Source organism: Passer domesticus, chromosome 10 (assembly GCF_036417665.1).
Source record: "Passer domesticus isolate bPasDom1 chromosome 10, bPasDom1.hap1, whole genome shotgun sequence".
In the NCBI taxonomy this organism is placed as follows: Eukaryota; Metazoa; Chordata; class Aves; order Passeriformes; family Passeridae; genus Passer; species Passer domesticus.
The window spans coordinates 37,687,452-37,700,560 of NC_087483.1; the positions used below are offsets into that span (position 1 = coordinate 37,687,452).

General features: G+C 41.1%; 1 protein-coding gene across 5 annotated transcripts in view; it reads left to right on the forward strand.

Annotated features, from left to right (window-relative positions):
• Positions 1–13,109, forward strand: part of THSD7B (thrombospondin type 1 domain containing 7B) — a 490,174-nt gene that overhangs the window by 455,240 nt on the left and 21,825 nt on the right. For all 5 annotated transcript variants that reach the window (XR_010369499.1, XR_010369500.1, XM_064435254.1 and 2 more), the window contains 3 exons: positions 2,430–2,563; positions 3,240–3,393; positions 12,424–12,565. Coding sequence is in view for 3 of the 5 variants with exons in the window: in XM_064435254.1 (XP_064291324.1) it covers positions 2,430–2,563; positions 3,240–3,393; positions 12,424–12,565 (430 nt within the window). In the remaining 2 variants the exon portion in view is untranslated. The remainder of the gene's footprint in view (positions 1–2,429; positions 2,564–3,239; positions 3,394–12,423; positions 12,566–13,109) is intronic.

Here is a 13,109-nt window from a genome sequence, read left to right on the forward strand (position 1 = left end):
ACCCTGAGGAAGGATTATTTAATAGAGCAAGGACAAGAATCTTAAGTCCCCAAAGCTGCTGTTTGTGCTGGACTGCCCTGGCTGCCCCGCTGTGCCTGTGGAGGCTGGGAAGGAGGGAGGCAGCACTTCCTGCCTACTCCCAACCTCAGCCTCTTCTCCAGAAGTCTAAACAGCAAGAACAGGCCACCCAGCTCTTAATAGAACTTATTTATTAAGTTTTACCATCCTTGACACTGTCCTGTGAGGCACCTTCTCACTGGGCTGGCCCCTGGCAGCCAGTTTTGTCTAAGTTTGGCTCTTTCCTCGTTCCCTCTATGATGAGGAAAAAATTGATCATGCTTCAAGCACCTGTTTCCCTCACTAATCGTCTCCTGTGGATGACAGGGTGTTTTATCAGGCAACATAGGCAGGCTGTAGTTTTTCCTTCCCCCTGTGGAGCAGGGAAACTAATAAATACTCCCTGACTCTACATCCATCTCCTGGATGGATGTCTGTGGGGAACACAAAGGCTTTGCAGTGCCTGAAGAGGGATTGCTGTTGTCCCTGGCCACGTGCAGGGATGTGGCTGCAGCAGTCTGTGGAGGTGACAGGCTGGTGGGGCAGGATGGTGGCTTCAGCTGTGTCCCAGCATCCATGGGCTCCCTGCTGGCTGGTGCTGAGCCCAGGCTTGGTGAGTGCTGCTTTTCTGTGCTCCCGTGTACACCAGTTAATGATAACGAGCCTGGCTGCTCCGCTAATTAGCAGTGCTTGTGGTGCTGCTTGCTCAGTGTGGGAAGCTTAGCTCTGAGTGCACTTTGTACCATGCACAGACACCTGCACACTCTGGAGCTGGGCCAAGTGCCTGTGCCTTGGTGCACAGTCCCCCCAGAGCCAGAGAGTGGCTTCAGTTCAAATGGACCTCAAAGATCATCTCGTTTGCAGCTCCCCCATCGTGGGCAGGGACACCTTCTGCTAGTTCAGGTTGCTCAAAGCCACATCCAGGTTTGTAATTTGTGCTTAAATATGCAGGGAATGTGGTGCTAGTGGTATGACTGCCTTTGCCCCTTTTGCTCCCTTCCTTTTTCCCTCCTCTGTGTGAAATGTGATGCTCTTACTGGTTCACATTGTCCTTGCCCTTGCCAGTTCAGACTTTGATTTCCCTCATTCCTGTGTTTTCACCTTTACATATTTTCCACTTTTCATCATCTGTTATTCTTCCTTCTCTGCTAAACCTATGCACAACATACAGACAGACACACAGTTAAAAGTAGTTTCTAACATTTCTGTTTTAAAGGAGTTTTCCTTTTCAAGTTGTTTTCCTTCCTTTTGAAATGCAGGTGATTTTCTGATGGGACACCAGTTTTGTTTTCAGACTGGTATTTCAATTTTCTTCTCTTCCAACCTCCAAAATGTTAGAAAGAGGATTTCTTTATTCTTGTGGCCACAACATGTCTAGTCATAATCTGCTATTTTAAAATGAAGCTGTAAATTATTAAACATGTGGCTGAATCTTTTTTGGGGGTAGTTGGGAGGAAGGCTATTGATTTATAGTTGTTCTAATGGTGAGAATGAAATGGTTCCACACAGCAGCAAGGCTGAGGAGGTTTTGGTATGTGGAAGAAGAAATTTTAGGTGTATTGTATTTTTCCAGGGCAGCACATTATGCTTCATGCAAAGCAACAGGGAATACTGTATCTTCAAATCAGCTTCTGCAGACAAACCAGATCCAAAATAAATAACTTTTATTCATCACTGTAATAGAACTGTTGATGCATTCATTTATTTAAACCTAAAAAATCTGCTGAAGAGCTATGTCTCAGTGTGCTGCTTTTAACAACCTGAATATCTGGCACCTTTTATCAAGCTTTTGGCTGTATTTTTCTCCCTATGTAGATACCATAGTTCAGGTGAACACACTGTCGTGTTTGATTAGGAGATATGTTAGAGATAAGTCACTTGCAGGCAAAAAAGCGTTTACCGTTTTTGTGTATAAAAATGAAATTTGTAGGAGGCATGAAATTTCATTCTTTTATGGTAAATGGCTTATAAGAATGCATTAGAAGCAAAGGTAAATGAGTGCTGATTTTAAGTTTGTACCTGCTGAAACACAAAAGGATGTGGTACATACGATCTTGGTGAATGACATGTGATAGATTATCCTGAGAGCAGGCAGAGCAAATGAAATTGTAATGGAGTTCCTCTCCTGGCTGCAGGAAATAGCTGTTATTTATCCTGCTTCCGAAGATGCTGCATGCATATTGCTGTTCATTATATACTTAAAAATCCCTTGGCAAGTCAATAATGAAGAAATGAACTTAAAGCCATTACAAAAGCCTTAGCATGAGGAGTGTAAGCCAGGATACTTTTCAGTGTGCTTTTTTGTGGGTTTGTTCTGCAGACATGCTAACCTGGACAGTTCAGCTGAAGAGTTTGGTTCTTTCTCCTGTCAGGTGCACGAGGCAGTCCCATGCTACAGTGAGTGCAATCAGTATTCCTGGGAAGTAGGACCATGGTCTCCATGCAAAATCAACAGCGAACAAAATTCCCTCCACTGTGGAGAAGGAATACAAACGAGGGAAGTCAGGTGCGTGAAGACAAAAGCTCAGGTATTCCAGATCAAAAAGAGCTGGTGTGTTCTTGCATAAAGCTGGAATATCTGGCCATCTGACAGTGAGTGTGTTGCTGAGTCCAGTGTATTTCAAATGAAAAGAAACATGTGTTTATGTGCCATGGTTTACAGGAAAAGCATTTCAGAGATGCAGCCTTGGTTTTTCAGGAACACGGCATGATATTCAAATTAGTATTCTTCAACCTAAATGCCATGTATACATAAAGCTCCCTGAGGTGCAAAGCCTCCATATTTTGATTTGCTAACATTTTCCCCAAGTAATAGCACTGCATGCAGCAGAGTGGCATTCATTATTACTGAATATTCATTCCCCAGGCATGGGGAAATGCTGAGTTATTTCCAAATGTTCAGATGTTACTAGCAGGAGCACTAAGATTTGTTCTCGCTGGCTGTCACTTTCTGTTTGCTCCTTTGTCAGCCGATCAAAGCTAAAATCCCTCTGAATGAAGTAACAAAAAGCATGTTGTGCACGTAGCTGATTTCCATTTGCATTAACATATTAGTTTTATTTTTTGACCAGCCGTGCTGCTTGTAGCTGTTGTCGTGTCTATGTCCTGTATGGGGTTGAGAAAACTTGTTGATGCCCATCGTGTCTGTGGTATTCTAATTAAAATGTGTGTTTTCTGTGTAGGTGTGTGAGCACTGCTGAGGACCACGGTGTGGAGACTGTGCCCAGCACCCTGTGCAATCAGGCTGAGGTCCCAGAGGCAGTGCAGAAGTGCACCTTGTACTGTCCCAGTGAGTGTGCAGTGTCTGACTGGGGACCGTGGAGCCCGTGCCCACAGGTAGGCTCTCCTGCCCATGTCCCTGGCAGTGTTCCTCACGCAGCAGACTTCGCTTCTCCTTCAACTATTTCATGGCCTAGTTATTTTCTAGGAAAGTAAATTATTTTCTGAGGGATGTCAGGCTTAATAGATCCTGCCAGCATGGTTGAATCTGGAGATATTTATGTCTCTACAGAGACTGAGCTATAGAAAGTTGGTTAGTGAAACACGTAGTTATTACTGTGACAGTTGATTCAACACGTCCTTCCCCTTGGTCTGCGATGGGAGAGGGCCCACACAAGCAGAGTGGGTGAAGGGAAAGTATTCCAGCTGCAGTAAGAGCTGAATCCCTTTGGAATTGTTTGCAGGGGAGACCTCTGTCAATGGTGCATGACTGCCATAACAACCTGCTTGTAAACCCTGGGGGTGACACTCCTGTGGACAGGTCTTACTCCTGAGGGAATGACAGCTCTCCCCTCCCAACACACACTATTTCTGTCCAGTGTTTTCTCCTCCTCACATACTTGGGGGAAGATTTGAGGCAACAGCAGCAGAAGGGTATGACAGCAAGGTGCCTGAACAATTTGTCATGTCATGAAATACTCAAAACTTTGTGAATTATGCAGAGATTCAAGCCACTGAGAAGTGCTCTGTGTTTTCCTAAGTGTGCAAGATGGAAAGAAGTTGCAAATTCTGTATTATGAAAAGCCTCTGGCCTCAAATCACATGACTTCAGATCTATTGTTTCTCCCTGATCAGTGTTGAAATAGGTGCCAGGTTTAATCTCAGAGGGGTTTTTTAATAGACTTGCTTGATGTATTTAAGTGACAAACACATATTCATTGCCCCCGTGTTAACAGGGCCATTACCAAAAGTTGAGTGGTTATTGGACAGGTATTTATACTAGTGCTGACACAGGTAATTTCCTTCCATAATATTTTGTGTAGCGTATCAATATACTCGGTAAGAACATGTCAAATAAAATCTTGTGTTTCATTTCCTGCGTTCACCTCCTCCTGAGCAGCATGGCTTTGATGAAGTATAACACTCTTGCAACCCATACAAATGCTTGGATACCTTTCAGAGTCCCACTGTGGTTGGGCTGTTTCTTTGCCATTGACTTTTCCAGGCATGGATTTTCTTCATTTTCACACACAGTGAACTGATGCAAAGATCCCTGAGGCTGTTGGGGGTCTCTCAGGTGCCTTGGTGGCAGTCAGTTGGTTATGAAGGACTACTTGAAGCTCTAAGCACCCTCATATCCTTAAGACACACAGGCTTTTTGCCTGAAGGCTCGTTTTTTTTTGGCAATAGCGAAGCCTCTGTAGCCCACAGAAGCAGGAAAGGGAAGCCCAGAGCTCGTGGGCTGCCCTCCATCAGGCAGCACATCTCTTGGCAGGCATAGGGCCACATGCCACAGTCCCAGTGTCTCCTTGTACATCCCTTTGCCATGGTGGATGTTAATTCATAAATGTGAGGGCATCTGCATGCCAATGCAATTAACTGAACAATATGTTTTCACAAGCTGTTCTGCAATGCTTTGTTGTGAAACTGAGATGACTGTGTGCCGATGGAGCATGTGTTTCCATAGTTCTGTCCAGATACCAGGCAATAAACAGCTTGAAGTTTTATGGGCAGATAAAACCCTCCCTTTGATGAGTTTACGGCAGTGCTGTCTCCCTTTTACAGCTACTCTGGCTGTTTGTGGTGGGATTTTAGAGAGAACCACACAGCACAGTCCCTCCCAGGCTGCACATGCTCCACATCTCCAGGGCGAGTGCTTGCTGTTGGTGCAGAATGACTGTGCTGTGCCACTGGTGTATCTTTGGTGGGTGTGGGGCAGGGATTGAGGGAATTGTGGTGGCTGAAGAGAGGCACTGCCAGCACCAGGGTGATTAATGAACCTTCCATCTCCTGAGCCACTAGGAAAGGTGGTCACTTAGGACAGCTACAAGTCAATGGACTCAAAAATTTCAAAAAATTTGGAAGATCACATCGTATTGCAATGAAAAAGCAAAACTGTGCATCATGGCTGCTCTATTTCAAGCACATTTACATTTCAATAGTTGGCACTCTTTTAGTCATAGCACTCATGAGGCAGCTGCCAAAGACCATTCCAGGAAGTCTTCCTGTAGCTCTGGTCATGTTTGGCTTGCTGGAGATAAAGAGGATTTATGAAACTTGACAAATTCTAGTTTGTAAAAAATGAACGATCACAATTTCAGCCTCATCTTTGCCTGAGGAGCTTTTTGATTTGAGATATTTACCTAAGATTTTGGTCAGGTGAGAATTCTTTTCCAGTCGCTTTGGTGTTCTGCTCATGTTTTACAGTGTTGATAATAAATTCATCCTGATAGCAGAATAACTAACTCTTATCAGCTGAATATAAAAAGGCCTTTTAGATTATCCGTTGTACCTTTTGTCAATATGTCATTGTACTCTGGATACTTTCTAGGGTATTACTGGGTTTTATCTTGTAGCAATATTCTTCCCATGTGAATTTTCCACTTTCAGGATGGTAAATGATCTTGAATCGTGTTGAAATCAATGAGTCATAAAAGTGGCGACTGCTTTGTCAATGGAAAGTATTTTCTTCAATACTTTTTTTCTGCTAAAACATTGTATTTGTTCTACCTTTTTTTTGGCTGCATTTCCTTTTTGCTTTTAAACACTTCTGTGGTCTTTTATAATTTCAGATGCTCTCACAATTCTTTTATGTGTGTTTTTCAACTGAATTACATATTTTGCATCTTGATTATGGTGTTATTTAACACTGCTACACAAAGGTAAATTTTAATGTTTCATCTAATGGTCAGAAATGAAGCTGTCAGAAATACAATGCCTCAAGGTTGCTTTGAGGTTTTGTCTCTGTATTGGATTCAAGAAATGCGTAGTTACTGAATGAAATCTTCCCTATTATTCTCTTCTATTGAGAGAAGTAAATTCAAAATGGCTTTCCCTATTTGAAGGGAAAGTTGAAGACTATTTTTTTGGCTTATAATGTTTTGTTCTTTGTCATAAAGTGACATCCAAGTGACTTAAATATCAAGCTTTAAAGCCATTTAAAATAACAGTTTGCAGCTTGCTAGTTAAAAACAACAACAAAAAGGCCAAAAATAACAGGAAAAAAACCAACACAAACCCACAAGGAAATTAGGTTGACTTGCATTTTGCTTAAGAGATTTCATATTTGTGCCAGGGACAATAGCCTGTTCAGTCAGACATCATCACTTGATTGCTCAAAGACCCTAGCTAAACAGTCTGGGAACTGAAATCCTGTCGTCTCTGTTACATATTCAGTGATGGAATAACACAAACTTCCTGTGGCGTCTCGACTTTGTATTCATCTGACTTGGAAATGTAATTAATTGACTTCAATTGAATTCATCAAAGCATTCTTAAAAAGAGTTAATATGCGAGTGGTGCTACAAGTCCCTGAAATAATTACCTCAAATCTATTTCGTTAGCTCTCTGTCGGTGGATGGCTGTCGCAGCCCCCGTTGTGGATTGGAGTGGCCTCCTTGCTTGCCTCAGCTGTTGGCATTTCTAGCAGCTAATTCCAAGAGGTCTGAAATTAGTTAATTATAGGAGGTCGCGTGTGTAGTGAGTGAGAACAGCTGTCTCCATTTCAGCGAGCGTTTTCCTCATGGATCAATGGCGATGTGCCGCGCTCGGGACTCGCGACAATTGAGTTTTTATTCCCTGGAATCCGCGGGGGGAGTGGGATACCCACAAGTGACCGGATTAAAAGTGTCACCCAGCGATACACAGAGCTCTCAGCTCTGCAGTGACTTTCCTTGTCGATGCAAGTTGGAGTTGTTACAGTTTGGAAGTGCCAGCGGGAAGGGAAATTGTGGACTCCTGTAGATGCTGGGAGTCACTGTGTGGATTATGAAAGTCTCCATCACAACTGGTACCTGAACTCAGAGCAGGCAAGGTTGGAAGGGACCACTGGAGGTCATCTAGTCCTTTCTTTCCAAGCAGGATTCCCCAGAGCACGTTCCTCAGAATTGTCCTCAGACAGCTTTTGGATAACTCCAGAGGAAATCCCCCAACCTCTCTGGGTTTGGCACGTAAGTTTGGTGGAGGAGCTGCAGTGTGGAGGCTGTGCTGAAGAGTGAGGCTTGCACAGAGCTGTCTTGCTAGCCCAAGAGATAATGTATTCAAATCAAGCATGAGGATTATGCTGGTCAAGGCTTTTTGGAAGAACATGCACTGCTCCTTATGCATAGCTGTGACTTGGATGTTTTTGTATGTCTTTGTAAAAAAAAGTGGGTAACTGCTGTATTTTTTTATATTCGTTGTTTTATTTTTATTAATATTTGTTAACAATCACTTTTAAAAGTGATTTAAGTAATGATTCTGTGTGGAGGCAGGCAAGGTTTCAGAACCTGGATGCATCTGAAAAAGAAAATTTATGCAAATGCATTTTCATTTCAAAAGACTGCTTGTGTTATTGTAAATGGCTTGTTAAATTGTTACAAAACATCCACACTGGCATGAACAATGTAATGGTTCATTGCTCTGTTAAAAATAGTCAAATACAGTTGCTGCCTTTGCATTTACCTTATTTTAAGGTTGTATGTTTGCTTATGAATAGCCAGTTAAGAATAATGCAGCCAGCTATTTATAGTGCAGGATGCATTATACAAGCTGCTTGATAAATTAAACAGCTTAAAGGGCCCTGTAATGGGTTACAGCCTCTGTGCTGTACAATTATGATGCATATGAAAGCCTAGATCAATGAACAGCTCTTAAATTCCATCCCAAAGAGGGTCTAATAGTGTATATTAATGTGTGATATGTTAACAGCTCTTACACTGGAACTTAGTTTCATAACCTTGCAGCTTGATTTTATTTTATACCCTTCTCTTCCAGAACAAACTTCCTGTGCTTTGTCAGTTCTGTGATTGTCTGAAGCAAAGGCTGGGTGCATCCTTTGTGTATGTTTTTGTCCCTCACTTTTTATGTTAGCTTTAAATAGTGACAAGTGGTCATAGTGAAAAAAAATAGCTTTGGCTAAAAGAAATATTTTAAAATGCAGTAGTCAATAGTGCCAGAAATTCCTCCATAGAACCAAGATGGCTGTTATAATTTCTAAATGGTCCTTTGAGGAAAACTTTGATTTATTCCTGCCTTAACATTTTATGGACCTCTCATTGCTTCAGCATATTTTGTTTCTGTAGTGGTTTATATGATCTCGCCTGTAGATCCATTGCTCTAGCTTAACTTTTTCATACAATATGGAAAAAAATAATGGGAATGGTGAGATTTAATACTAGAAAGTAGGCTGGAACAGTACAGTTATATCCATAAAGAAACCTGCTGTCTGTGTATGACAGCAGGCTATTGGTGTGGCACCCCATTATTATTTTCATCAAGAAATTAATTCTGTTCCTGTCACCAGTTCCAAGGGATGCATATGCCAGAATTACCAGCCCCACTGCTTACAGTCATCAACAAAGAGTCTGAACAAGCAGCATAATCTGGAACGCTTAACAGCCAAACTGATTTGCACCTGATCTTGAAGGTACATAGAGGTCTCCAGGCCTCTGACCTTGTACCTCCATGTGCCACAGCTGCCTCCATTTCTTAGGACTTGTTTCCTCTCCTATTATTTATGGCCATTGTTCTTTGATCCATAAATCTTTATTCCTAGTCTGGGTGGTGTCAGAAGTGGGCTTCAGTTTCCCAGAATAGGGAACATTTGGTGTTACACCCATTTCTATCCCATGGTGACATTCCAAAATCTCCCATCTATGGAAACCAGTTAAGAGATTTATAACCACAGGCATAAAATAAGTGTCATGAGCATAAAGAGATGATGTCAGAAATACAAGTCAAACTCCCACTCCTGAACACATCTGTTGTTGGCACCTGCCTTTCCTTATGCTTCCACTGTGGAAATGCTGGCTGATGCTGAGCACAAACCAGTTGTAATAGCCTTACAGAAGGTAATGGCTGACTTAATGTAAAATATAATTTAAAAAGCTTCATCTGTCATCAGTGAAAGCACTAGTTACTAATAGAGCAGTAGAATGTAAAATAATGTCTTTGGAAGTGTAGCATCCACTCAGCGGGAAGAGAAGAGTTGTAAATGAAGATACTCAGTAAAGCATTGCTGAATCACAGTGGGGTTTATTTATTTAAAACCCCAGAAACTGTAGATTCATACATACTTGTGATTAGAAGCTTGGGCAGATAGGGCAGATCCAGACTTGATCCATGTACCTGAATGGCACCTTCACTGTTTTGTGTGTGAGATTACTTGAGCATGCAAATTAGTTTTGTCATTTTCTTAATTTGTGAGAATATTCAGAATTCAACCTGTTATCTTGCTTAAATCTTAATTAATCCCATTGTAATTTCTTACTTTAGGTACTCAAGAAATATTTCTTTCTTTTGCTGCCTTTTCTCTAAATTGATGGCTGCCATTTCTGTCCTGCCTCCTAAACCTGTGATTTGCCATTGGTGGTGATTGGTTTTGCTCTCAGTATTTTCTAAGATCCACATTCAGGACTAGACATGCCCCCTTGGCTTTGCTTGTTAGTACCCTCAGCATCTCTCCACTGGCAACAATCCAGTTTACTTTCACTGTATCCTCTTTACTTTCACTGTTCACATCCCCGATGACATTGAGTCTGCCAATCCATTCCCCAACCTTTGCTATGCCATAAATATTAGATTTTTTTTTCCAGCCTGGGTTTTTGGAGGGTCCTGCAGGAACTGTGCACCCAAGCCCATTGAGTTTTCAGGGTAGCTGGATACTCAGCTCCCTCTTGCTCCTTTGAAAATTCCAACTTTCATCTTTTTCTTTGCAAGTCATTCCCTCCTGCTGCTTGCTCAGTTCCATATATATTTGGTTCAGTTTTTTACATGGTTAACTTGAAAGAGCAAGGGCAGAAAATCAATTATAAAACTAAATTGACTTCTCAATTGACGTTAAGAGAAATTCAACAAATAATATTACAGGATATTAGTTACAGTTTGCCAACTTTGAATTTTTGCATGTTTCCCATGTCCTCAGCTTGATTAAATGAATGCTTTTCCTACAGAGATTCTTTATTATTCAAAACTAGGAAAAGTGGGGGGCTTATTGCATCAGCTCTGGCTTCTGAGCACCATGGCTCATCAGCACAGTGAGAATTCTGGCTTCAGAGCATCAGTAAACCAGTTGTTTGTTTGGATCCTGGCAAACACCAGATAGACTTTGACCTGTTAGACTGGTCTGCTGCCTCCCAGGAGGATATCTGAGAGGGAAAATGGTCCTGCCAGCCAGGAGAGCTCTGGGGCTGTGTGACAGCACTGGGCTGCAGCAGTGTCCTATAATCGAGCACAACAGGGGCTATGCTAGACAGGGGAAAACACTATTTTATTAAAAGAATTTACTTATCTACAAATGAGGCATATTTTCTGTCTGCAGGTTCTTATTTTAAAGGGAGCAAAAGCTGGTGTTTCTGAGCTGGCACAGACAGCTTCTGTCACAGCATCCATTGATTTTATTTTTTTTTCTCCTTGGTAACATAATTCAGAGAAACATTAATTAGGAGTAGCTGCTGAGATACATGCTTTGATTTTTTTCCTTAGTCATTTTGCTTTATTGGCAAATCATTTAAGTTATTAGTGTTAGTTGTGAGAATGAACAATCAGATTAGTTGTGAAAAAGGCAGTAAACTATTGGTAAACACTTAGCATAGGTTTAATTTTCAGATAATTAGAAACAATTGGGTATTTTAGCTGACCAAGGGTATTCAAATAAGATTACCATTTAAAATGATTTGACAAGGTGTGTGTCAGCAATAAAAATGTAATGGATTTTCCTTCATGTAGTGTAAACATAAGGAAATAGGCCCTGACAATGTATTTTAAGACCAGACCAGACTTTTTTTCCCATTTGTTCTGATATTTATTCTGTTCAGTTTTGCTGTCATCTGTGCAGCTAATCCAGTTTGCAGCAGCCTGAGATCCAGATTTATGCTGCAAGGCCATTACTTTTGCCTTTAATATTCACAATACAGGAATTATCCACACTTCCACCCGTGCAGTGTTCAGTGTTTGCAGGCTGTTTGTTGCATGATAATAAGCCCGTGGTTTTAAACTGTTAGTTATTTTTTGTAATTATAGTACTCTATAGAAAAATCATGTTTTAAATCCCTAAGCATTTATGAAAATGTGGTTCTACATGCATTGTTTTGTTTTTTTCTTTTGTTTTCTTTGCTGTTCCTGAGCAATCCTAATGAGAAAATGTTAGGAATTAAATGGGTCATCTTGTTCAATAAATGGTGGTGAATACTTTTAATAAGTGATTTATTTCCATTGGGTTTGCTGTGACCACTTCCACTCACCTATTCCCCTTACTGGATTGTGGGAAAACAGCTCTGTGCTGCAGTGCTATGAGAGTGAGGATCAAGGGCTGCTAAAAACAAACAGTTTTCATGCCTGTGATGCACAAATAGAAATGAAACCTGCCTCAGTTGGTTCATATTTCTGTGGAAATGTAAACAAGCAAGTCCTGGTTTATAGGCAGCTGGACATCAGTATTTGGTATCACATACTCTGAAAAGTCACCTCGCCTTGTCAGCATCATATGCAATTACAAATGTTCTCCTTTTAAATGAGTGCTTTGTGGTAACATCAGATACTACTTAAACATGCATTAATTGTGACAAAAATCCTGTCCTGTTATTCAGTACTGTGGCGTTTTACTGGAAGTCTTGGAATGAGGTGCAAAGCAGTGCACAGCAAAGTGGTGCAGTCTTTATCCCAAGGATCCTTACCAAAAAACATGGAAAAAATAGTATGGGGGGGCTAAAATAGGGTGGATAAAAGATGACTTTTTGTAATACTGGATTCTTAACTTTGAACCACATTTCTTTTCTTTCATGTGCTTTTAAGTATTGTTAGAACAGGAGTGGGATTGTATCCTGCCTCCATGTGGCCGTGGATGTGTGTGAACAGCCCTGGTCTGTGGTGTCTGTGTGATTTCCTGGGTTCAGTGATGTCTGTGACATTTACTGGGGTCTCTGTACTGTCCATCCCTTCTCTGTCCAGGTGTGTGACCCCAATATTATGCAAACCCGAACCCGACAAGTGCTGAGGTCTCCTGCCAGTTCAAAGCCCTGCCCTGAAGATTCACAAATGAAGCCATGTATTCTTAATCAAAATTGCTTCCAATACCAGTACAACCTAACAGGTAGGTACAAATTTTCAATATACCCTTACTATGTGTTTTTAGTTATGTTTGCTTGTGGTGTTGGTTAAAGCCTTGACATTGTTGGTTTCAATAAAGTTAATTACACGCCTACATTTTTACACATTAGTGGACAAATGCACAATTTCTGTGTTTAAATTGTTGTGAGTACATTGGAAATAAAGCATGCTAAATGGGATTTTCAGTGGGTTATCAACATAATTAATTACAAAATTCCAATTAAAAGGGTATCATCTGTGTGGTTCTGGTGAAGCCAATAATACCAATGGAAATCTGCTTTGAAGGCAATATGAGTTATATTGGTTGGGCATAGGATATTCAGAGCAGAATGCATTATTTAGGACCTTAGAAGCAATTGGTTCTGTTGCAAACAAATGAACAAAACAAAACTGAAGAATTCCTTTTGTTTTGACCAGCTGAAATAAATGAGAAAGGCATACAGAGAAGAGATCTAAGAGGAGTTTGGGGGCTGGTGGGAAGGGAGAACAAAGCAAGATAAAATTTATGAATATAAACTCAGCCTGTT